Source organism: Lepisosteus platostomus, chromosome 1, assembly GCF_059453375.1.
Source record: "Lepisosteus platostomus isolate fLepPlt1 chromosome 1, fLepPlt1.hap1, whole genome shotgun sequence".
Taxonomy (NCBI): domain Eukaryota; kingdom Metazoa; phylum Chordata; class Actinopteri; order Semionotiformes; family Lepisosteidae; genus Lepisosteus; species Lepisosteus platostomus.
In genome coordinates this window covers 60,021,379-60,049,060 of record NC_142611.1, presented here as the reverse complement: position 1 = coordinate 60,049,060, position 27,682 = coordinate 60,021,379, and the positions used below count along the sequence as shown (strand labels likewise).

Genomic DNA, 27,682 nt, shown 5'->3' with positions numbered 1-27,682 from the left:
ATAGAGAGAGCCAAATTGCCTTTTCTCTAATCTAGATCCAATTCTATGACAGTAAAAACATTTATGGGTGTATCGCACTGTATGTGTGTGTGCTATGAACTTGTACTGAAACAGTTAAGCATTATTAGCACAGAAGGAGAATAGGCTGTTTTGTAAGAATAACGTCATTCCCATTGGTGAAGTGAAAGAAAAAAAGGAAGAAAACAGAAGCAAAATAGAAGCATTCCTGGAACATAAACATGGTTTAAGCCAAGGCAAAAAATAAAAATAACAAACAAGAATTTAATAACATTTAGAAAAGAAAGACTTGTGTAAGTCTGGATAAAAGGGATGCGGCATTATTGTTAATATCATTGTTAATATGATAATATCAAATATAAATATGATGTCAAATATATTTAATATTAAATATAAATATATATAAATATAATTTAAAAGAGTAAAATTATTGCAATTGAAATTTTTTTAAAATGTTCTTTAAAATCTTAAAATAATTTGCTTTCAGCAATTATTTTAATTTTCTATAAATTTTATATTTTGTTTTAAGTTATTAAGTTACCTCATCTCCTTATACAAACCCTCACACATTAGCAAAGATACATCAGGGTAGGTGGGATACTATAACAACATTGGACATATTGTTATACTATTCCACCCACCTTAATGAGGATCCTTTAGGCGTTGCGATGCCGTAGCCCTTTGAATCCAGGTTCCCTCCAACCTTCATGGTGTCGCATGGCTTCCTCTGCTCGATATACTCATTCATTGTGGACTCCAGCAGGTAGGCATATTTCCCCTTCGATTTCCGGACCCTGAGCACACCCTCGGCAGTCGTCTTCACAAAAACGGACGGCTCTGCGCTTTTCATGTAGGTCCACATTTTATCAAACAGTGCAATCTTAGACCGCTGTGTAGATAAGAAAAAGAAATTGTATTATCTCTTCCTTTCAGACTGCACTGTTGTACACAAGAAGTAAAAAAGTGAACAAACCCACTTTGTGTAATAAACCTGGAAAATAAAGATAAAGCTGACAGCCCTGGCATTTACAAACTGTCTTTGTTTGCTTTTATCAGGGTTATTTTGTTCAGAGGACTGTCGAGTATGCCCCCATTAGGTTCACAAATGGCTTAATTTTTATTTGTGATCTCTTTCTTAAAGAGAAAATGATTTCAATATTTTTTTCAAATTTTCTGTTCAGCTGCTCATTTCTGTAAAGAATGATATTTGCAGTCATCAAGCATTATTACGTTCAGTTGCTCAGATATTGATTTTTTATTCACTTTTTGCTATAGCTGTCTTTAACTGCCCTGCAGCAGAATTCAGCAGCACTATGTATTCCTAAGTGTATAATGGCCTTTGATTTTTCTCATTACATCTTACCATGTGATGCTGCTACCATTCAATTCTATTGGTGCTGTTGATTCCAAAACATCCAACACTGAATTTATCAGTGACAGGCAGTTATAAAACATTGTAAAAAACAAACAAGAAATAAATATATGAAAGAATGGATTTCACAAGGAAGGGATAAATGCATGTTGCTTTTATATATATGTGCAGTATTTAATTGTGCAGTATATTTGACATTTTAAGGAAGTAAATATTTCAGGTGCTTCTAAGGCAGCATTTTAGAGGATCTTAATACACAGTATCCAAAACCAACCACTGAACTATTATTTGATGCTGCATTCCTTACTGTTATGTATTCAGGGCCCAGTTTATTTGTACATTTAGCAGTCTGTGTTAGGATCACTAAGTACTGCATGATTGCTATTGAATTTCAGTTGACATGCACAGAAGTTTAAATCAATGTAGAAAAACATTCTAAAGGTCATATTGTCAATGTTCTCTGGGTTATATCAATTAGCCAATAAACGAGATTATTAGAAGTTTAAAGGATTTAGCATGCTGTTCAAATATGTTTTCACATATCATGTTTTTAAAATGTAAATCAATTGTGTTTTATTACTCCATGATGGACGGAAATGCACAGTTAAAATAATCTTGTACAAGCACATTACAGAACGATGTAGATTTTAGTTTAAAATATGACCTAATTTGTAAAATAAAGTCAAGAGTTAATTGAAAGAATACATCTTATAATTTAGTGAAATAGTGTTGTCTGTTATCCTGTTGTTGTAGTGTAAAGTTATAGTACCTGATATTAAGGGTATGTGCACTCACTTCTTACTAACAATTTAGTCTGCATGCATCTTCCATTTACAGCACATGTCTAAATAACGGTGGATCTGTTCTCCCAATGACATGTCAAAGTGATCGAGACTGTTAATCATCCTATTAAGGAAAGATAGAGTTGCACAGACAAAACACTTTACTGGGAGAAGAGGCCCCCTGCTCCAGAAGACTGGATTTTAAATTTGGTGTAGTAAAATTCAGAGGGCACACAAAAGAGCCCCATCAAAATGACTAGATTTCAGTTTAAAGAAACTGGGCAAAAATACCTTATAATTGTCAATATATATACTGTACCATATGCACCATGAACACCATGCTTGGTTTATATTAAATAGAAATAATCCATAGAGTAAGTTATACTTACAAAAATATAACCAACTGTGACAAAACTAAAGAAGCAAGGGATATATTCCTGAATGATTGTAGATATTGCTTGTTTGGTACCATAAATATCATAAAGAGTTATTTATAATAAAACAGTCAGAATTCTGATTGCATCAAGCACTTCTAAAATAATCTAGAATTCAAAGAATAAATTATTTGATCCATCCTCCCGAGACTGAGGGTCACAAGACTCAAGCTTAGAATATCGAGTGACCCTTTTAGTAGCAAAATGAGGTACAGTATCCCGCATTACTTTTATAGCAAAAGGGTAAACAAAAAAATTGATTAAAATACGATATCAGAAAAAAACGTGTTATGCTGGATTGGCATCAAATGAATAGGGAAAACCTGAGTTCAGAAATCTAAATATCAAACCTGTGAGAATCACACAGAAAAATGTATGAGTCTTAACAAATACAGGACATTTTGCCAGGATCTCCAGAAGGATGCAATAAAAATTCCTGAATGCAAGATATGCATAACACAGGTATAAACTGGCCAACCAGAACACTGGCAGACAAGACTCTGGGAGAAGTCTGTCTATGGCTAATAAAGAGAGCAAGACAAGAACAAGAATTTGGAAGAACCAGAATTTGGAAGTCAGGTTCTACTGAAGACAAGACCCAAGGAAGCCAGTATGTCAAGGAGAAGTAGCATAGATCTCAACCGGAATAGTGAGGCAAACTCCAAAGCCAGTTCACACTGAAGAAACCTAAATGATCAGGTGATGTCTACTTCTTCGCTAGCTAGAACAAAAGCAATAGGAACACACCAGCTTCTCTAAACTGCACACTTCCTAAAGGAAAAATTCATATTTACGTCAATCTTGGGTTCAGCGGTTGATAGTGACAGCATCAGATCTTAACCTTAATAAGTAATTATTGTACCTCCATGTCTTCTGCCTCAGATCAGAAATTCAGTTTTCTTACACTTATGTTTTTCTTTATCTTAGTAACATTTCTCATTGTCTCCTTTTTAACCATTTCCCAATTCCTTTCCATTACAAAGCAGTCCTGAACTGAATTCACATAACCTCACCATTTCCTTTGAATTTGGGTTGTTAAGCATTTTTAAACACCATAGCTAACTGCATTTTCAGAGGACTTTATTCAAATGTTGGTGTAATGGCTATAACAAAACACAAGATCTGTTTTATACCTTCTCTCAGTGTTTTATTAACACCTGTATGGAGATCCTGAGGTACAGGTCTTGTATTCAAAATTGTTTGCAAACAGGGTCTAAAGTTTAGTCACAAAGGGGCATTCTCGTAGAATATGTGCATGATTGACTGGAAGTTCAAACAACCCTAATAGACCATCTAATCCACATAGCGGTTGAATAAAAAGAACTGTTTTTCCATCTGAACCAAAGGGACTGGGACTGCCTGATTGCCTAAACAAGCTTTAACCATTGCTCTGCCACTGAAGATGACAGAATGCCTAGCTTTGGCTGCACCAAACAAATGATTGACAAATATAGTGTTACAAATCATATGCGTTGCTGTGGGTAAATAACACAACTTTAGCCTTTCTCTATATTGTTCACTTCCTTACGGCACTTTTATTCAGCCAAGCTGGGGTATGCTCTCAAGGTGCTAGAGACATATTTTTTCTTTAGCCCGTTGTCTACATTTTTTAAGAAACTGAAACTCATGTTATAAAGCTTTGAAAATATAACCAAAGTATACTGACTTTGAGAACATACTGGACTTACACAGTACATTAAAAAATGTCAGATGTGAAAACCTGCAGGCTCCTTTATATGTTCTTTATTTTTATTTTCTCTGAATGCATAACCTTATGCATTCATATTGCAAACAAAAATATTGCAAACAAAAATGTACACAAAAATATGCCCATGGAATCCATCTCAGAATTTTTTTTTAAAGATTTTTAGAATACCTACATTTTCTATGAACACTCCACTTTAAAATATATTAATAGCATTTACATTTATCCTAGCAAGAAAAAAAGTAGTCATTCAAAATATCAGTTATTTAAAAAGTCCTGTATTAGTTGTGTTTATTTAATGAAAACAAACTCGTCGTTGAGGTAATTAAAGCCAATATAGACCATCTGGCACTGGATATACAGCAGATGATGAAACAATTAAAATCGCTTGACAAACAAATTTAATATAATGAAAAGACAGAATTATTTAGTAACAATTTACATAAACAGTACATATATCTACCTGTATATAAATGTGTACAGTATATAGGTTGGCATAAACGGAGGTTGATTCCACACTTAACAACAATATAGTCTCTTCAGTTGAAACATAAGAACATAAGGTTGCGAACAAGAGGAGGTCATTTGATCGAGCCCATTTGGTAGTTCGTAACTACAGTAATTGATCTTATCCAGCCATTTCTTGAAAGTAGATGGAGTATCAGCTTCAGCAGCATGACTCAATAGCTTGTTCTATACTTACATTATGTTTTCTTGACATTCTTTTACTTTTCAGCATTGAAATACTCTGCTTTTCCTTTGCAGCTTGCTAGCTGCCACAGCTCCACACTCTAACCTTTGTGTATACAGTATAAAATGTGTGTATATGTTATGCGTGTACACACTAACTGGGTTTAACATAAACCCTTCCAAGACAATAGTTTTCCTGAAGATCAAGACGGCAGGTCCTACTTTTATTTTATTTATTTTACAAATCGCTACACAGCATTCAATGACACATTTTTCCTCTTTAGAAAGTAATATCATTTTCAATTTAAATGAACAGTTTAAACATATCCCTTTATTTTTTCAGATTACTAACATGATTCCCAGCTTTCTTGAGAAGTGTAGTCTGAATCTTTAAGAAAATCATATGCTTCTATACAGACCTAGAGATAACCACTATTTTCCCTCAATACAATATTTTTAATATGCTTTCTTTTTTATAGCTTTGTTTGTATTGCTAAATTCATATTTTTCTTTGTATATATGAAAACTAAAGTAAAATGTAGTGCAAAAAAAAAGAAGAAAAGATGTCACATTCAGACATGATCAATAAGAAATCTGTGGCTGATCTAATTTTGGAAAAGACGAGAACTGACATCTTTCCTTTACATTTAACCTAGTGCTATCCTTTCTTCTACTCACAGTTCTCAGTTCTTGAGTTTTTCTCAATTCTGTATCTTTCTGGTACAAACTTTAAGAAAACAGATCTATTTGATCCTGCTTAGAAACCTTAAGTCTGTTTTTTAAAAACTAAGGATTTACTAAAAGTTAGATTATAGTTAGATTAATAGATTAATAAACACTAAATGTTATCATTATGAAAAACCCACTGGTGTTTTTAATGATTATAAAAATACCAGAATGTGTATTATAAGTTTATATTATTAGTCATTAAATATTTTGGTTAATGTCAATAAATATCTTTGAAAGTTGGGTTGAAGGAATTTTTGGGTTGAAATCCTAGTCACAACTGATTATGACTTATCCCAGAGTCAGCAATATCTGGACTATAGGACCCAGACTGTACTGCACTCTAAGTGCACCAACAGATATTAAAATTGCTATTAATATGAATACACCTTATACAGTGGCACTCTTCTTTTTTATATGCAAGCATCACTGACAATAAACTGTACTGCTGTACAAAAGTTATTATATACTGCTGCAGGCTGCTGTAAGAAAGCTATTTTATATACAGGATTTATACTGTGTATATTGTAGAGAAACATCTATTTAAAATTTAAAACACCTCTTACCCTGAAAAATTCTTTTGTAGAGCCAGAGTCCAGAGTTCCATATGCAATCTCTGTTTGTTTAGCAAGGTCTTCTGCGCTTTCAATAGGAGATACCATCCGCTCAACAGTCAGGAAAGCAGCTAAGTTTGCCGTGTAGGATGAGATTATGATCAAGGTAAAGAACCACCACACACCGCCAACAATTCGCCCAGAGAGGGATCTATTAACAAGTGTGAAATGAATTCAGAACAATGAAAAAGAGAGCTTAAGAGTGAGAAGAGACAAGATAAGTTCTATACCATGCCACAATAAGCAAAGAGGAGCATTCAATCCGCAGAGGGAACAATTAGCGTAAAACAAGTTACTGTACTGTATATGACAGTTTAAGAGCTGGTGCAATAAATGACACAAGGAAGCTAAGACCGTTTCAATTGTTTATCTATGATGTTAAAATGTTTCTGATCCAAACATGCAAGCTTTCAATATTCACATCTGGCTTCCCCACATACTGTAGCTCTTAAATCACAGTGTATTGACAGTAAGCTTTGATGGAGACATTTTTCATAGATGTGTAACAGAAGACTAGAAAAGACAAAAATCATTTTAAGCATTCAAAATTAATTTTAAATCAGACAGGACAGTCCTACAATGGTAATGCTTTGTTAAGCAATTAGACGGAAAAGTGTTGAGAAACTAAGCTAGACATTAAAGTATAACATACATGAAGGATGACTAACATCCATTATTGGTATGGAGGTACAGTAAGGTTAAAAAAGGAGTTATTATGTAAATCTGAATGTTTATAGACTGAAGAAAGAATGTTCATGAGATATGTGTGATTATGGGTAAATCAAACAGCTGCAACACATAGATGGTGATAATAAATTGAAACTTAGAAATATTCCAGGCTTTAATCGCAGCATGCTGATATTTGTGTCTTTTTTCCATCTCCTCTTCTATAAAAATGGAAGAATAGCAGATTACAGTACTGTTCTGAAAACAAGACCTGAAAAAAGTACAACTGATAAAAATATGAACATCATTTACCTCAAGTACGTAGTATATTGTTAAAGATGAAAAGCTTATACCTATATGCAAAAAAGCCTATAAATACAGTGATTGTTTTGTATTTTATAAAAGAAAATGCTTAATACAATGAAACACAAAGTATATACCAAGTTTAAAGAAATGTATGTTAATTAGCCTTTATCTTCTTGACAATTAAATAGAAAAAATCAATATAAAATGATGAAATAACAATGTTGAACTCCTTGTTGAGAGTTTGAAATATATTGATCATTTAACCACCTTGACATGTACTACTCCACAGAAAATAAAAGATACCTTAAATAAATGATGCAAATCAAAGTAATTCTAAGTGATATACTTAAAATGTTAACAAAATGTTTAAGCAAGGAAAATATTTAATGAAGAGAAAGGTAGTAAGTGAAATATTAAACTGCCTTTAGCCAAAACAACTAATTTCAGTAATTATGTTAGATCTTAGGGAATGAGTGAATGTGATAAAGGAAAACATATGGTGTAACTCACATAACTTGAGAATGGTAGAATTCTTTTTGGTCTGACAGCTAGGGAGCTGCTGTAAGGGTGCAGTTGGTGTGGCAAGAGGGGTGTGAAAGAGATGCATAAAGGGAAGTGTGTATACTGTATATACATGTGTGCAGGAGAGCAGAAGTAGGTGAGATTAGAATCTAACCTTCATCTCGGAATTCTGTAATAAACTCACATAGAATATAGATGTACAATGTTGCTTCTAAAAATATAATTTCAGATCTTCAAATAAATATTTTTGTGTGTAGACAAAATATTGGCCAACAACCAAACATAATAAGTAAATACTAAATGTACGTGATATCTGCTTTTACCCGTATAAAGTAAGTTTATTTTTAAAAGTGGTGTTTAAAAAAACACTTAAACACCCTTAGGAGGTCATCATCTGGTGATTATGACAGTACTTTGTGCGGAAAGCAATAAATGTTTTTTTTTAAGGTTACATTACAAGGCCACACTTAGAAAGAAAAAGAGTTTGTACTTTTAACCAATAAGATACGGTAAGATTGTGTATTAGTTATCTTTTGTATGTACTTAACATACTTTGTGTGACTGGACATCATGTGATGTCAAGAAACAAAGTGCATGAGAGGCTTTGCTTACCATATTTGTTTAAACCAACTCAGCAGGAGATTCAATGGTGTAGTTATTACCTTTAGTAAAATAGGAGGAAGCAGAAGGTATACACAACTGGAAAGAAAATGTTAAATTAAAGGCAAGAGGGAGGGTACTGCTACGCTATTTTTGTGCTACTGTATTGTTGATTCTGATAGCACCTGCTGTATATAAACCCATGGACCGTGGACCGTAAAATGGGAATATGCAGCAAAAACACGGTACCCCTCCAAGAGGACAGGAAATGACAGCAACCTCGTGCATCTTACGGTCTCGGCATGGTGTATATATGTTCACAGAAGAAATATTCAATTGACGTGAAATCAACACATCAATCTGGTATTTCTTGTCCTGTATATGCTCTTTGTCTTAAGAGGGACAGTTTCTAGGCATAACCTTTGCTCTTAGGGAACAAAGAGCTTCATCCATGGGAGAAAAGTCACCCAGGAATGGATTTCCAGGAGGCAAACATATATGCACCATGGCATCAGACAAGGACCGCAGATGCACAAAGTTAAAACGTTTGAGAGACCAACCTTGGCGAAATATCGCATCCCTGCTGCATAAAGGCACCAAGAGAAAACCAGAGACTATTAAATATCCCAAATTCATTTGTTGATTCGTTAGTTTGTATTTGTCCATCTTCATATTCCTCGGTGTGCCACTCATAGGGGCTGAAGCGACTGACTAAGAAGAGAACCACACTGACCCCAATGTAAGCAAACACGATGCACATCCAGATTTCATATGCCAGGGGATCTAGGAAGGAAAACACCCCTGGCTTGGATTTTTGAGGCTTCTTAATCATGATGGAAATTCCCAGACTCATAAAAGGCTTTGAAAAGTCAATCACTTCTTCTCTCACCAGGGTAATGGTTAATGGAGCAACTGCTATATCAGCTTTCTGTAATCAGAATGAAAAGAGGATACAGACAAAAATAATGTTAAACACAAAGCCCAGAATCGAATTTACTAATCTCAGACAGGACAACAAATTGAGAGAAAGTTCACTGTATGATATTATTAGAGAAAACGTTACTATTACTGAGCTTGTAATTATATAAAACGTATGTATATAACACATATAACAAATTGAAGGCACTAGGCACTAACTTTATTCAAAATTTTGTCAAATCTGCAAAGTATGAATTCAACATTACGTATGTCAAAATTTTATAATTCTATAAACAATGCAGCAATACAGTAGTGTTTTAAACAGTATATCAACTTGAACTATAAATGTCAAAGAGACTGTTTTTCTGTGTTTTTCTTACCCCATACACTAATTCTCCAACCATTCCATTCCAGATTTTAGTCTCAGCATCTCTGGCTCCATACTTTCCATCTCCTACTATGGAGAGCTTGTATTTGAAACCACAGTGCTTTGCTATTTCTGCAGCAAGATCCACACAGTAACCTTCATACCTATCATTGTCGACAAAGAGGTCAGCATTTTTCTTAAGCATCACATAAGGTGCTTCCTGAAAAGGGAAGTTTAAAAAATGCAATATATTCAATGCAGTATGATAAATAAAACTTTCTAATAAATATAATACAATTTTACCAGATAAAAACTAAAATATGATAATGGTATACAAGCCAAATTCTTTAAGCATACAGTCAATAAGTATTTAATGAAAAATACATAAGATAAATGCATTCATCTTAAGACTTTAATTAAAAAAAAACATTTAAAGAATCACCAAAATTGTGGTCACAATGACTGTCTTATTTTCCAATCCCATAGATTCATTTGGAAGAATGTCTGGTTTTGTAACAGCCATTTTGTCAACTTCATTCCAGTATCCAATCTGAAAAATGAGATAATTATCATAGTGCTTTATATTTACAACATCCTACCAAATTTTTGCAAACTGATAAAACATGTTAGCAGTTATTTTCCAATCCTTCTGAGTTACTAAGCTATATTCTAAGTTGCCATTCAAATGATATTTAAGTAGTGATTGTATTCTGATGTTCAAAATGTATCAAACAAAACAGAAAACATATTTGCTGTGACTTAAGTAAATATGTCTTAAGCTTTTCATTTGTGCAGTATTAGATTATTATGGTGTCACTTGACACCTGGAGAAAAAGTCTATACATCTGTAGAAAAACATGGTTATACATTTCCTTCTAAATGGGCCATCTTACCTTCACCGGTCCACTATTTTTTAGTTCCATAACATTAACTGTGTAGTTCACTCTTTTGCCATACTGATCAAACTGAATGTTTCCTGTCAAACCTTCCACATGGACCTGGGTGACAGAATAAAAAATGAAAGCATACCATATTGTCAAAGCAAAGCACATTTATTTAGCTTTCAAAGATTTTATTTTTATATACTGTTATGTAATCACTGGATCTCAGGCCATTAAGAAGAGCATATTCCATTGGGATTTATGGAGCCTAAAATCCTCCTCTTCTACTGTGGCACATTACACATTACTACATACTGAAATTCTGTGGTTACAATTCACCTGTTTCAATGCTCTTTCAATTTCCACTCCTTGTGCCCAGGGTACAGCAGGGTTCGCAAGACAATCCCCATTGTTGCCTCTTCTGGAGATGTCTATCCTCTGCTTATGCAGATAGCGGAAAGCCTCAGTCATTACCTGCACAGCATCATAGGTCAAGGCAGATGTGTACTGCAAGAATAACAAGAAAATCAACATTACAAACCTGGCAAAATGTGTTTTTAATAGTAATACATTAATGTAGAATAATGATAAACTTCACTGCCTCACATTCCCCCGATTGCATACATAAGTAAGAACCTTTCTACAATAACAGGTTTTTAGAAATTTACTGTAGTTCTCAGTTATTACTGTATATGTGTTACATTATGAATTACAAATCCTGAAATAATTCTGATTTTTATCTACTACATAATATATGTAAAATATAATGAGTGCTGTATGCTGTTTCGCTGCCTACCTTTTTTGTTAGTAAGATAAAGTCAACATTATTTTGACTGTATTATTTTTGTCAGCTGACTAACCACTGTTACAATATGATACGAAATTAAGTGTCCAACAAAACCCACAGATATAAAAATCACAATAACACTATACATACATGACAGCCATTCCATAAACAGACCTACTTTATAATGCATAGCTTTGACACACTTGATCAAACTATGAAGTACACTATTCTTAAAAGAAGAACAGTAAAAACATTAAAAGTCCAAGGTAAAATCTTAGAAAGTTTTGGAGCTATTCAGATAGATCACCGTGGGTAAAAAGTATTTCCTAAACCTCTCTTTGGTGCATCAGGGATCCATTCTTACACACAAAAACCTGGCCTTTTCCAAGTGGGAGTATACTCTCTAAGCATAAAGAGGATTGCATCCTCAACACCAATACATGCCTGATATGCAAACTGCAGAGATCAGTCAGATGTTGCCATAGATAACCTAGGATAACCTGTTCAAATATCTTCATGATGTGTGAGGTGAGGATCACTGATCGAAAATCATTCAGAGCTGTGGAGCTAGGATTTCTTATGAACCGTGAAGAAAGATATAAGATGCGAAGAAGGGGTTAACTGAGTCCTTTCTGCATGAGGACTGGACTTCTAAGTAACAGGCTAGAGTTATGGCAAGAAAGGGGGATAACTGATAAGGATTCCAGATGCCAGCTAGGAAACCCCCAGGGAAGGAAACCTAACACGGACCATTAAGAGTGACCAAAGTCTGTGAACTGGCTGGACACCGTGACCTCCCCCCATTACCAAGGTAATGAGCTACGTCAGAAGCGGCAGAAAAGGGCTATATAAATTGGAAGTTTTGTACCTGTACTTCGAAGAATACTTCGGTTTTATTGTTCCTTGCATGCAATAAAATTCATCTGTTTAACTTCATCTCGGGATCCAGAACTTATTTGTCTGTTACAACAACCGGTACGATACAAGATGTTTTCCAAAGCACTGCTAATTTGTGAAGTGTTAGTGATAAATTGAACAAGAACTGTAGAATAGAATGCTGTTGACTTCCACACCTTCTCTGTACTATTACCATCAGGCCCATCTGCCTTATTTGGATTAATGGCCTCAGCTCTTTCCCACCTGGTCAGAGGTAACCACAAAAGCAGACTCTACTACTTCCTATGAGTCGGTTCTGTTAAAAAAGGTGCTTAGTCAGCTCTTTGTTACTGTCCAGGTAGATCACTTTATTGGCCATACACAATTTCTTGTATTAGGAATTTATGTAATCGCATATATCATCTTGCTCTCCATGAGACACACAGACAGGGAGAGAAGCTTGGGGTCAGAGCGCAGGGTCAGCCATTTATACGACGCCCCTGGAGAAGTTGGGGTTAAGGGCCTTGCTCAGGGGCCCAACGGAGTACGATTCCTCTGCCGGCCACGGGATACAAACCGGCAACCTTCCTGCCAGAGGCGCAGATCCGCAGATCCTTAGCCACAGAGCCACCGCACCACCTTTTTTTTTTGTAGTGGAGGACTGGCCTCCACTACATAGTAGTAAGTTTCATTCCATTCCAGATATCTTTAATTTTGTTGTTCTACAGTTTACTTTCAAGTTTTATTTTCACCTCCTTCTGCACCAGTTTCATTTCTTCCCTGGTTCTCTCACAGAATGACTTTCTATTTTTATTGAGCATAATCTTCAAGTCCTTACTTCTCCATGGTTTATAATTCAAATAACAATGCAACAGTCTAAAAGGCACAGTGTTATCAACACAAAAGTTTATATGTGTTATATGTTCAATCAGTCCCTCAATATCCAGTTCCTGATCCTCAATGAATATACTCCAGACTAGAGAATCCTCCAATGTCCACTCACGAATGAAGCACACAATGATGGGTTACCTATGTAACACTAACTCATATTAAGGAAGGAAATGAATCATATTGTGATCGGAACCCAGAAGAGTAAAAGCTTTGAGATACATTGCCCTTACACTTTGGCGTATAATAAATCCAGAGTGTTTCCATTTTGTGTTGGACAAGTGACATATTGTTTAAAAAAGCTAAGTATCATTGCCAGTAAAAAGCTATTAAAATCACTACAAATTAACACTATGGTGGCGCCTGGTGCTCATTGTTTTGTTTAAGGCCTCAGTGGAAACTTTAGCATCTCCAGAGGAAGGGATGTATACATGGGAAACTTCTCTGGGAAGATACTGGGGTCTACATGCTTACTGCTTAAACTTCAACAGAGTACACAGATGGTGCTTAACTGAAATGTGCTTTGGGTGCCACCACAGCTGATTGACATACAATTCACCACCTCTAGTATTTCAGGGCACGGCAGACTCCCTTTCTGCACGAATGATTGAAAAACCATCCACTGAAACCAGAGTATCTGGGTTTTCCTCATTCAGTCAGTTTCCCATAAAATAGATCAGACAACTTAGTCTATAGTCCTTTTGCACTCCCACCATTACAGTCAGATCATCCATCTTATTTAGCACAAATCTCATATGTATGGAACGTATGACTTCACCTTCTCTTTAGCTGTTATCTTTCCCCTCCTACGCAAATCTGTCTCAAAGGTCTAATTTCTGAAGGTAAATCCAACTGCAGTCAACCAGTGCATACAGGGCAGAACTCATAAAGTTCCTTAACGCTGAATGCAATTATCCCCAGATCTGCAATTTTGCTTATGGTTGCTGAACAACAGAAATGCCAAACACACACTCTTAGACACACAGAGAGCTGAGCTGACATGTCGCTACAGGATCAGTGCCGTCTTACAGTAACATAGTACACTGTGCAACTATGAACACAAAGTTAATTAATAAAGTCCCAAGGCTATCCTGTATATTACGTATAGCTTTAACACATTTTTATAAATTTTAACAACTATTATTTACATGAACTATCACTATTTTACTGTGTGTATTCCTTCAACCTCAATAAAAGAATTCCAATTGTAAATGTTTCATGCACTGCAAAGGCATGTATCTTCAAACATAAAGCTAGTGTACACTGTCAAAAATAATTATAAATATAATTTTTTTTGTTTAATTTTTTAAAGCTCCTGGTTGTGATAGGATTTATAAAAAAATAAATGACAAAATGAATCCTACTATCTACTATGGTGAGAAAGGCTCTATGACTCTTTGTGTTTTCCAATTAATAAATAGGATTTGCTGGCACGGTAGATCCATTACATTGATGGAAACCAATGCTTTTAAAACACCCCCGACCACTCATTTGTATGCACTGAAAATTATTATTGAAAAAATAATGACAGGATTTGGCTTTTAGGGGGCACGGAAAAAAACACATACTCAGCTTATGACAGTAACAGTTTAAATGTGAAAAGGTTAATGTTGTTGCATTCCATTTTCAGTTGATTGATGTGTCAGTGTAAACAAAGTTAATTTAACGCATTTAAATGTTGTTGAATAATGCCCAGTATGTCCATTTCACCCCATTAAAACACTGTGGCACTACTTGATGATTATGTCATACCGGTATGTTAAGCGTGATGGAAAATTACTGGGCAAGTGGCAAGCAACCAATAAAAGTCAGTATAAAAAAGTCTCCACGTCTGTTAATGTGATGATACGATAAAGAGTGCTGTAGTAATGTCTGTGGAATTCAAATTAAAATGAGAGAAGAGGTAAGAAAAGCAGAAATTCTCCACTCAGGGTTTATTTTAAGTAGATAGACTTAAAGATAGACAGATACATTAGATGAAGAGTCTGTAAAAGAGAAAACCTATTGTGTGTCACAGCTGCCCATCTTCACATAACTTAAAAATGTTACTGAAACAGGTATTAATGAATCAGAGTGGAATGAATCATTTATCTTGTTCCTAAATATCCTTGTACGTAATGATATTTACTGTTATTTCAATGTTCCGAAAACATTGAATTAGTGTATTTTTGAATTAGTGTTTCAGACACAAGAAGTACCCAGAAATGTTCAGAACAGAAATTAAATAAAATAAAAAAACAGTTTTAAAAGAAATTCCCTAGAAAAAATTAACTGCTCAGTATTATACAGACAAAACAATTCTTCTGTATCAGCATCACACGGGAATCTATGTAGGCTCCTAAGACCATATTTGGAATTAAACAAAGAGGAAATAAATCATCTATACAGTACAGTACGTCAATATGCCTACAGGTGACAACTCTGAATCAAAATGAAATTTAGAGTGTAGACTATGAAACAAAAAGATATTAGATTACTGAAAACAGGCAATGTGCTTATGATAAAAGTGCTGTGCAAATTAATACAGACAGTGGGCCAATACCAAACTTACAATTATAAACAATCTGCATGAAAAAGTTACAAAAAAAAGTTTGTTTTCTGTAAACAAACTGTTAACCAATATAGATAAACATGATATGGAAGTGCTGGGTTGTCAGGGTTGTCAAGCTTATGAAAGCTTTCCAATATCATGAAAATAAATAAATGAAAACTACTGATTCACAGGCTTGCTTGGGAGCTGGTGGTACAGTACTTTAATAACCAGAGCTCAAAATGAAAAAGAAACTCCTCCAATTGTGCATTGCATTGCGACTCATTGAATTGCCTTGTTTCCTAGGTTTCCCTTAGAAATATATTCCCTTTTAACTATTGTGAACATAGCATGTAATACACAAAAACTATGGTATTTTAAGTTATAATTTTGCATTGAAATTCCACGCCACTGTTTGTATCTTTTATTTTTTTAATCTAACAATTAGAGAAACTTCAGGACAAACTAGGCATAGGTGGCGTGCAGCTGTCAGTAATCATTATTAAAATTCTAGTCACAATTTTTAAGGGAGTCTTACCCGAATTCTACTGTCAGCACCAGGATATTCTTTTTCCTCCAAAGCCTCCCATCGCTGATCAAATTTGGACACTAAAGGGTCATCAAAATCAACAATCTGAAATCCTGACACATTTGCTCCACCATACTGGATTTTTGACAAATCTCCGTCTACAAAACCCTGCAAAAGAAGACATGGATGCAATAAAATCTCTGTATTATTAAGGTTTTTTAAATAACAAAGTAATGTAAAACCCATACTCTGAAAGTCTCCTCTGTGGTATAATTGAAATGTGGATAAACTGAATCATTTTCAAATCATACAGTAAAGATGTTTTCAGTGCCTTCAGAAACACACAATAAATGTGCAGGTAGTTTTTTGTATACTATAATTGATAGTTCTACCACTTCTTTTATACACATTTGCAAAGTATATTTCTGTAAGTGTTAGTGTCTGCGTGTTAGTGTCTGGTGTGGTGTCCAATTCAGTGTATAACTTTGTTATTCAATGTGCCCGTTGCTTGTCAGGGTAGGCTGCAACACTGAATTGGATGAAGTGGTTAGAAAATGGATGGATGGAATTTTTGAAACACTTGTGTGCTACATTTTAACAAAGGCATTCCTTAAAAAATTAAAAACATGTACAGTATGACAATTAAATTACCATACAGTACGTACTATAACGCATACGGCCGACATCACAGGTTGTGCGAGCTGGTTTGCCAGCGTGGTGACATCACCGCCATTGCCTGTGAATAGCAGGGACCTCAGCCACCAGGCTGAGGGGAGATCTCCCTTTAGCTCAGCCGGCTGGTTCCCTGTTGAGTGACGCCGGGCCTGGGCCTCGGGCCCTGGTTTGAGCCCCAGTGGGGGAGGGCCAACCTGAGGCGGCAATGGCGAGGGTGCATACCCACGTGAACCCGAAAGTGCTACAATACCATATATAGCTTTTCATAGTCCCCTTGATAAAATGTCTTAATTAAAGCAATTATTGAGGACAATATTTTTTAATTTTAATTTTTAAAATGTCTTAATTAAAGCAATTATTGAGGACAATATTTTTGACTGGCGGAGGGAGGTATTGTTACAACTATTGTATGTCAATATTCAATAGTTTTGAAAAATCTAGATATGATGAGTATCAACATTCCCAGCTTCAAAGCAAGGAGATGCTTGCTGAGATGTAGGGATGCAGATTCAATGATAAAACCAATGTAAAGTTTTCCTCGGTCTATTTTGGTTAATTACGTTTTGGGTAAATGATCACATGTCAATGAACAGTCCAAGAAGACAGCATAAAACAGGCAGGTTGGAAACAAAACAGGAAGAAGGACAAGGGACAGTAAGGCAGTAGCTGAGAGCTCTTTGTCATGACCATAAATAATGACCAGACTAGAGTTGAGTATTTTAACCTTGTTAAGAGAGTTTGCCATTCTGATGCTATTAGGAACTTTGATTTCCTGTGTAAAGAATCCCTCAATTAAAAATGGCCTCTCCTACTCAATGGGTCCATTTTAGAACAGGAAGATAGGTTCCTATTCATTTTGTAGTATCCAGGCTTACAGAGAGAGAGAGAGAAATGTTACCGTTGCCCTTTATCTGTTGATTCATATTGGTTTAGGAGGCAGTTTTATCTCTTATTTTTTGCCTTCATATGAGTATATGAGTTTGCTTGGTAGCAGTCTGGGTTTTTTCTGGGTGATCAGGACATACAGTTGGCCTCTTGGATGCCTTGTTTGTAAATTTGTAAATAGTGGAACTTCTGTATTGTATGTTTGTGTGTAGTTTAGTATGTGTATTGTCATTGTTAATAAATATTTGTTTAACCCAATGTGCCTGAATTATTACTCTTTTTATCAAAGCTGTACCAGAGAACAAAAGACTTATGTGCCTCTAATTATACAATTGGGTATATTCTTTGCAAAATAATTTACAAGTTGGAGGTTATGATTTTTTATTTTATTTATTGATTAATCTGCCAGGTGATTCCCCCCCTCCCCCATATTTATAACAATAAGAAGTAAACAACAATACAATACAAAAAATAAAACAAGCAATAAGAATTATAAGAATAAAAAATCATACCAAATTTGCAATAATGTAGTGGTATCCTTTGACATGTCTTCCAATTGTTATGACCTGGAAAATAAATATAAAATTATAAAGTTGTTCTTATAATGATCCAATGAAAAATTGATCATTTTTCTTTGATTCACAAAGCATTCACAAGATTATGTGAATTTATGACTAAAAAGTCATGAGGAAATTTCTTTTTAAAGACATTTTACACACAGCAATATGCAATAAAAATATTTTCATAAAATCGAAGAAAATTGAATATTTCCTAATTTGCTCAAAAGTACAAGAATGATCACTAGCCTTAAAAAAACCCTCATTTACATATTAGTACTAAAGTGAGCTGCCACTCAATACTGAATTAAGTCACTAAATTCCATGCTACTTAAAATCCTCTATTATGTTGTATTTACATTATATTTTTACTGAGTGGTTTGATATGTGTAAATTAATTTGTGTGATTGTATAATTATACATAATTCTAAATAATATTATATTATTACTGTAGTAGAAGTTGTTGTTGTTGTTGTTGTTTGCTTATGACAAAGTTATGACCATCAATAACCATGTTGCTTTAATCTCTTTGTGACAAAATGTTGCCTCAAAGATCTTTATTGTGTTGCAGGGAATCTGCAGTGAAATTAGACTAAAAAAACAGTAGCCAAGAATTTGACATTCAAAAATATAATTGGTCACTAAAATCTAAATGAAAAATATTTTTTTACTTAATCTAATTAACAGAAAATAATTTGTATGATATGTAAAGACATATTATTATTACATAGTATGATATGCATAGTATATTTTCATTATATATCATTTTGTTACTCAAGTTAAAATTACTATATTTTGGATAGACCAAATGAAAAATATTTAAGCAAATGTTTACCAACTGTCAGAAATATGAAATATTCATCACGTATATATTCATCACATAGTGGACTGACCTTATTTTATGTTACCTAAAGTTATAGTTCTAATTTGAGGAAGGCAGACTGCAGTTTCTTAAGAAAACAGTTAACAAAAAATGTGAATAGCTAAAATGCAGAAAGGTGTCCATGCCTCACGATTGTGTCAGGAAAATCAATACTACAGTAGCACAAAGATAACAAATCCAGTACAATTACTATACTAGAGAACAAGTCAACATTCCAAAAACATTTCAAAATACAAAATGCATTGTTTGTTAGTGGAGTCATCTTCAATTAGAAAAGAAACCTTAAAGTGGTAAAGTCATCAAATGTGTTGTGTGTTATGTGGTGAGAGTCTGGTGCAGTGGTTTTGAGGCAAGATGGTTGCCCAATAATTGGAAATTACTGCAGAATGAGATACAGCTGAGCTGAGTGAGTCTAGAGCACCCAGGGTGAATGGAATTCCATACGAGAGAAATGAGCTGTCAGTATAGGCTCTCCATGGAATTAACTATAGTTCAAAGTAAACAGGAGGCTACAAGACTCTGATACAAGAGGCACCGTAAACAGGGAGGAATGATTCAGCCTGTATTTAGGCTCCAGCTGGAAAGGAGAGAGAGATCTTGCTAGAGCTGGACTGGGATGGCAAATAGGCTTTTAGGACTCAGTGAGCAAATGGGTAGCTTGAAACATTTATAGCAAATATTGTCTTGAAGTGAGACACAGGCTCTGGGCAGGAGGATTGTATAAGTAGCATGTTTGCCAGGTTCAGTGCTGAAGAAGTGCACTGCCAAGAAACAGGAGTCATTACTGAAGGATTGAGGCATTGGAAAAAAGGAAATAAAATAGTGAAAACTAGCATAATGAAGAAAGAGGCGTAGGAAGGGCAAACCAGCTGCAACTGTGTCATTAACACCAGGGTTTGGTACTGAGAAGTGTCCCTGGCCAAACGGGATCTGTCGGTGATAGAAAAGTGTGATAGCAGATGCCATGAGAACAACAATAAGAGAAAAACGAGTTAAAAGCAAGAGTAGGAGAGTGCTGGGGGCAATTGGGTAAGAGTCATGAAAACTCTTATAACTTATGAAGGCAGAGAAAGAGAACTGGATATTACTGAAAAATATTGATTATTCCTGAGACTGAAAACTATTTCTTAGTGAAAGAAAAGAGAGAATGATATACAGTAGTAGGGAAGACTTGAAAACCTGAAGGAACCTGCTTAGTCTTCCCTGGAAGAGCACCCATAAGAAAGCTAAGATTCTGGACATAGTCCAAAGCATATTCGTCAAATATTGTAGTATAGACCCCTAAAAAAAAACAAATGTCATGTGAGCAATGAAAGGTAGGGTTGGTTGTAAGTGACTGAGGGCTAGCATTGTCACCATGAGGTATAAAATAAAGTTTACAATTAGTTAAAAAGAGGTATTTCTGTTGCTGGTTACTCATATTGTTTATAGACATTAGTTACAACAAACCCACTTTAGTCCTGCTGTTCTAGTTAAAAATGGCTGTGGCCATTCTCTTACTGAGCTACAGTATATAATCAAGCACCAATTAAAAATAAGTGTTGTATGGTGTACTAGTTACTACTTTACATTGTAAAATGTCACTTATCCATTTGATTTCTAATTGACAAAAACAGATGTGCTGCTTATTCAAACCCAACTGAATATATCTGTGTCACTACCCAAAGACTGTAGTATACCAGTGTATAAGCGATAACTTGCTCTAATCACAAACTAGAAGATGATAAGGAAATATTACCCTGGTAATTCTTTTTATCTGAACAGCAAACTTGAAATAATTAAAAATAATATCTGAAACATTCCACATTAATAGAATCTCACTCGTTCTTTCATTAAACTGTTAACAAAAATGATTTAAATCTATGGGTATTGATGTAATGCAATAAACATTCTAAAAAGTGCAACCTATAGTAAATAACTACCTGATGAATGCAAGGACTTTCAGGGCCATGAGGGGCTTAGAAAAACACCATACTTTTTTGTTTAAAATGTAAAGCATAAATAATTTATAATATGAATGATCATACTAGTTATGCATCAAATACTAACAGCTTTATTTACTAAGCCTATGACATTTGTAATAATTAATAAACTGCATGCAAATCCCCAAACAGCATGAACTTCATCTTTTGCAAAAGCTAAATAAGTTGAAAGATTAAGATGTAGAAACTCATGAGATTGAACTCCTAACTCACTATGGGGAATATTCATATTCTCTCAGTGCCTTATATCACATACAGTACTGCACAGTACAACACTTTGCTTATTGAAGCTTGAGGCGCACGGTTAACGTAATTTTGCATGTAAGCATGAAATTTGCTCCTCCAACCAGCACTAAACTCTCCAGTCATGCACTGTGAAGCTTACTACATGTCAAAAGATGAATAGCTCTAACAGGTGGTTGTGCCTACAGGTCTTTCTTTTTCCTGTGTGGGTTCAAAAGTCTTTGCTGGTGAATTCCTAATTGGTTGGGTACACAATAAAGGAAGTAACATTTTCACATTAAGATGTTTCATGATAAAGTGCTCAGTAGGTCATTAAAAGCCTGCGTACAACACAGGATTTGTCAAGACTTTGATCTTCCTTATTAACATATTTCATCAAATCAAACAGAAAAATAAGGGGTCTTGAAGTAAATCATTATTAGTCCGTCCTACTAAAAAGACAACACCTACTGTACTTTTAAAACAGTCAAAACTAATAGCACTTGCTCTTAGCTCAACATTGTTTGGACTCTGGAACTGTAAATAGAAAGAAGGTTATGGGTTCAAATTCCAGGTAGAACACTGCTGTTGTAGCTCTAAGTAAGATACTTAAATAATAAGAAATAATATTTAAAAATTGCATATGAATATAATCTCAATAAGCTTGTACCAGTACAATGGCCGGGTATATACAGTGCCCTCCAGAATTACTGGCACCCTTGGTAAAGTTGAGCAAAACAGGCTAGGAAAAAATGTCTTAATGATTCACTGTATTAGCTTGACACTGAAAATATGAGAGAAATCTAACCTTTCAGTGACATAAAATTATTTAAAAAAAAACAAATCCTTATAAAAAAAATAAACATTTTTCTCAGAAACACATGTGTCGCAATTATTGGCACCGCCGCATTTAGTCCTTTGTGCAACCTCCCTTTGCCAAGATAAAAGCACTCAGTCTTCTCTTATAATGCTGGATGAGGTGGGAGAACACATACTGTATAAGGGATCTGAGAACATTCCTCCATACAAAATCTCTCCAGATCCTTCAGAGTCCTTGGTCCTCACTTGAGGACTCTCCTCTTCAGCTCACCCCACAGGTTTTCAATGGGGTTTACAGTAGGTCAGTGGACTAGGATTGCTGCAAAAGCTTGATACTGAGATCAGTGAACTATTTTTGTGTGGATTTGGAGAAATGCTTTGAATCATAGTCCTGCTGGAAGATCCAACCACGACCCAGTCTTAGCCTCCTGGCAGAAGCAGCCAGATTTTGATCTAATTTTGATCTCCTGGTTTTGATGGAGTCCATGATGCTACATCCACCACCATACTTCACAGTGGGTATTAGGTTCTTTTCTGCATGACCTTGACTCTTTTTACACCAAACCCACCTCTGGCGTTTGTTGCCAAAAAGCTCTATTTTTCCCTGACCATAGAACCCAGTTCCAATCAAAGATCCAATGATGTTTAGCGAACTCCAGGCGCTTATGTCTGTGGTTTGACGACAGCGGATGGTTTCTTCTGGTTTCTTCTAGCAAGCCTTTCAAATAGTTTGTTGGCATGGAGGTGGCGTTTAATTGTAGTTTTGGAGACTTGGTGACCCCAGGATGCAACCAACTCCTGCAATTGTCCAACTGTGATCGTTGGAGAAAGTTTTGCCTCTCGAACCATCCTCCTCACTGTGTGTGGGGGAAACTTCTTAATTATTGCCCTAATAGTGGAGATGGGTATTTTCAGGTGTGAAGCTATTTATTTATAGCCATCGCCTGATTTGTGAAGGTCAACAACCTTTTGTCTCATTTCATTTATGTATCTTCACCATGTTGATGGATGGCTAAGGGTGTTTAGCCTGCATGTCACCTCATATTTATACCCCAGCGAAAGAGGAAGTCATGGATGATCACTTAAGAGATCCTTAAGACTCAGATGTGCTTAAAAAAGGTAACATATGAATGGGAATATATGTCAATTAGATTTTGTTCATAGGAATTTCTAGGGGTACCAATAATTGTGACATGTGTTTTTGAGAAAAATGTTTAAGGATTTTTTTTCCTTTAATAATTTCACCTCACTGAGAGGTTATATTTTTAGTGTAAGATCAAGCTGATAAACAACAAAGACATTTTTTCATAACCTTTTTTGCTCATCTTCACCAAGAGTGCCAATAATTCTGGAGGGCACTGTAAACAGGTTAAAATGTAGGTTGCTTATGATAAAAAACATCTGACAAATGAATTGGTATAATCACATATACATTGTTTGTAGATAAGAAGATATGAAGAACAGCATATTATAGAAATTACACACCTGCTCCATGATGTCTTTCACTTTGTCTTGTTCACAATCCAAAATAACTCTCCTTTCTTTCTTGTTCTCAAGATCCTGGAAGAGTGAGCGGTACGCCTCGTCTTTCTTTTCATCTTTGAGGTTACCCACATTGATAGCTGTCACTTGCCACTTCTTCTCAGCAGCTGTATCCAGCACCACCTGGAGTGTTGATAAACCTGGATTACAAGAAACAATTAGCTAATTCAGTGTTTAAAGAAATGAATGGTATGGGTAATGACTCGCATTCCAAAACAAAAGTTCATTCACTGCAACTTAAAACTGTTGAATATTTCCGATATTCATCTCTTTTGGACAATCAAAGGCAGTGGATACCATTCAAATGATGCTGTGTATATTTGCAGAAATAAAATCCTTAAATAACAATAATCTTATACTGAGAGCTCTAGGATTCCAAGCTGATTCATGCATGTACTGTAGGTTGAGGAAAAAGGGCACTAATGGCAAACCCACACATTATAGCTGTCTGTTTATTATTACTTCCTTTCAACAACTTGAAAAAAGCTGATGTTATCATGTAAGGAGAATAGAGTTTTCACATTCTGAAAGTCACACTCTCCGGGATGTACTTCATGGGAGCACAAGGGCAGATGTCCTTAAATCCTTATGTACAGTATACAGAGTTTTCATTCTGCCCATGTAAACCCCTTAAGTTAACTTTTTCTGCATTGAGTAGCTATGTAACGAAGTGACAAATCTCAAACTTGTATTTAGATGGACAATACAGGGAATAAAAAGTTCCATTAACCAGGATTCCATTAGTACCAGTTGCAAGAAAGTGTCATTTAATTGGTTCAGGCAATTTCAACAAGGACCAAAAACACATCACCATGAAGTGCTGAGTTGCTGTGGTGACTGTTCTTTATATTATTATTACCTAACGTGCTTCAGTCATTCTGATTTATCTGGTCATCAGTTACAGTAGGTCAAGAACAAATGCATTAAAAGAATATAAAAAGGCTCTAAGCGTGAGTACATTAAAAGCAAAAATACTAGATGCAAAGACAAGATTTGAGACAATCAGGGTAACATTTACTATGTAAATTACTGTTATATACAGTATAGCCTACAATATATGAATATGCATTTGTATATGTGTGTGTTCCATACAAAGATTTAGAATATTTGTTTTTCCATATAAAGCAACAAAATGCATATCTTTTCCATAAAGGTAAAAGAGTAGCTTTTGACAAGTAGATAGCTTGTCATTTATCCACTTATTTAATTTACAAAATGAGGCATGGACTCTATAGTAAGGTTAATCTGGGTCTAATGGGAAAATAATTATATGATTTTATCAGCATATCTGCACATTCTAAGAAGTGGATATGAATGAGTATAGACTCTAGGCTTATGTCCTGGTTTACTGTATTTACAGTACTCATAAAATCTTTACTAATTGAAGCAAAATTTGCTCATATGCAGAATTTGGGTAACATTTTCAATGTTAAAAACTACAACAAATAACATTCATCCAATATCACAAAGCATAAAAAATAAATAGTAGAGTTTTTATGAAACAGAAAAAAAAACGTTTTAAAAAAAGCCTAGAAATGTGGCGTACAGTAATGTGAAGAAAAGTGCAGTAGTGCAATGTCTCTCTTGAAAAAATAAGTTCTGTTGCTTAGATGAGTTTATGGGAGGTAAAAAAAGGTGGAAGGAAAAAAGAAGCTACAAAAAATACCACAGAAAGACATATCTCTGGTGAGAGCAAATATGGAATGCAAAGCAAAACACGTGTGAAGAAGCACAAAGGGCAAGCTTAGCCTGTGAGATATTTAGTATAGAATTTACACCCGTGTCAAACTTCTGCTCAGAAACACCATTAGTACTACAGTAGGTTATATACTATTTAGTGCATCTAGTGTGTTTAATCCACACCTTGAACACAAGGTTAATATGAATGACAGAAATAAGAGACATATTACAATTTACTTCTTATTCATATTCATCTGATTCACATTCAAATATAAATTGTCTGACTGCAAAGAAAAAATGAAAGAGTTGATATTGTTGCCCCAATACTTCTGGAGGGCATTACATATTCTCACATTTAACTAAACTATTGTATATTTTAAGCATGGCCAAAATCCATGAAGAGGAAAAATCACCATATCCCGAGTCAAAAAAAATCACAGCAGCAGAGTTAGGTAGAAAATGTAGAAAAAAAGATTTAGATGATGTTAAACTAGAACAGCCTCATATATTTCCGGTGTCAGGACTGAGCTGTACATTGTGACTGATGATTTTACTTGCCTATAATAATATTGTGCAAAAAAAAGCTCAGTGCAAAATTCATTCCATTTTATTCACCAATGCTGTGAACACTTACTAAAGATAGAAGCAAGAATATTTTTATACTATTCATATTCATACTATATATGAATACTAATATATTCAAATATTTAAGTTAGTAATAATAATAATAATTGCTTACACTTATATAGCGCTTTTTCTGGACACCCCACTCAAAGCGCTTTACAGGTAATGGGGACTCCCCTCCACTCCTCCTGGATGATGCGACGGCAGCCATAGTGTGCCAGAACGCTCACCACACATCAGCTATCAGTGGGGAGGAGAGCAGAGTAATGAAGCCAACTCACAGAGGGGGATTGTTAGGAGGCCATGACTGATAACAGCCGATGGGGAAATTTGGCCAGGATGCCAGGGTTACACCCCTACTCTTTTCGAGAAACACCCTTTTTAATGACCACAGAGAGTCAGGACCTCGGTTTTACGTCTCATCCGAAGGACGGCGCCTGTTTACAGTATAGTGTCCCCGTCACTACACTGGGGCATTAGAACCCACATGAGCCGCAGGGTGAGCGCCCCCTGCTGGCCCCACTAACACCTCTTCCAGCAGGAAGCAGGAGGTCTCCCATCCAGGTACTAACCAGGCTCACACCTGCTTAGCTTCAGTGGGTTGCCAGTTGTGAGTTGCAGGGTGATATGGCTGCTGGCAGTACATTATGAATACAGTGTTACACATTAACACAAATACAAGCACATTTCCAATTATTAAAATAATAATAAATATTAAACACTATTTAAAAAAAATCCTTATAGGTACATTTTAACTCATAAGCCATACAATATAATTAAACAGCAGTAACATAAAGCTTCAATCAAAGGTTTTTTTATGCTTTAATGTTATCTTTAACAAGAAATGGAGGGGTCATTTATTTTATGGGTTTTGTTTTTGACCATTCCACCTCACAAATAGCCTTTAAAATGACTTCTGCCTTTTTCTAGGAATTCAGTTAGTATCTTTTATTTGGTTCTTCAATAGTTGATTAACAGGGGTTTTGGCAATAAACCAAAATAGCAGACAAAGTATGCAGTAAAAATGTTTTTTTCAAGAAGGAAATACATTAAAGAAGCTAAACAAATGCTATACTCATTGTGACTGTCTAGACTGAAGTAAGGCGGTGGTCCACATTTTGAAAGAACAGATATTTATGTTGGAACCATACAGGCTATGTACTAGAAATGTATACGGTACAGCAATGTCTGTTATTGGTCCTTACTGTTTCCCACCCCTCACATTTGCTCATAATTGAAGAATGTTTTCATAATTTCTTGAGTTTAGGTTGTACTGTAAGTGGCTCTTGATAGGGCATCATTGTCTGCTTCCATTTCCTTGGCTGTGTTAGCTGGGCCTCCTTGCACAATGGCTGGGCGGCTCGGGGCTGGGGACTCTTGAATACCCTAAGGTGATCTGAAACAAACTGGGGTTTGCTGGAAAATATGTTTTTTTAGGAAATTGGCTTATGTTTTGTGTTTTATTTTCTTCATACAAGACAAGACTTCATTTTGTCAATCGCCACGTTGCTTGTGTTACCTAACATATGGACAATTCTCTTCAACTTAGCTCTTGACATTACTGGCATTTTGGATGTCCAGTAAACAGCTACTGCTGAGGCT

General features: G+C 35.2%; 1 protein-coding gene across 5 annotated transcripts in view; it reads right to left on the bottom strand.

Moving 5' to 3' along the window:
- gria2b (glutamate receptor, ionotropic, AMPA 2b) overlaps positions 1-27,682 on the bottom strand; it is a 73,155-nt gene that overhangs the window by 5,375 nt on the left and 40,098 nt on the right. For all 5 annotated transcript variants that reach the window (XR_015938665.1, XM_088633257.1, XM_088633256.1 and 2 more), the window contains exons 4-13: positions 23,720-23,916; positions 18,284-18,337; positions 16,221-16,379; positions 10,941-11,108; positions 10,614-10,718; positions 10,163-10,270; positions 9,734-9,940; positions 8,996-9,363; positions 6,294-6,492; positions 660-907 (exon numbers count right to left, since the gene is read on the bottom strand). Coding sequence is in view for 4 of the 5 variants with exons in the window: in XM_088633257.1 (XP_088489383.1) it covers positions 660-907; positions 6,294-6,492; positions 8,996-9,363; positions 9,734-9,940; positions 10,163-10,270; positions 10,614-10,718; positions 10,941-11,108; positions 16,221-16,379; positions 18,284-18,337; positions 23,720-23,916 (1,813 nt within the window). In the remaining variant the exon portion in view is untranslated. The remainder of the gene's footprint in view (positions 1-659; positions 908-6,293; positions 6,493-8,995; positions 9,364-9,733; positions 9,941-10,162; positions 10,271-10,613; positions 10,719-10,940; positions 11,109-16,220; positions 16,380-18,283; positions 18,338-23,719; positions 23,917-27,682) is intronic.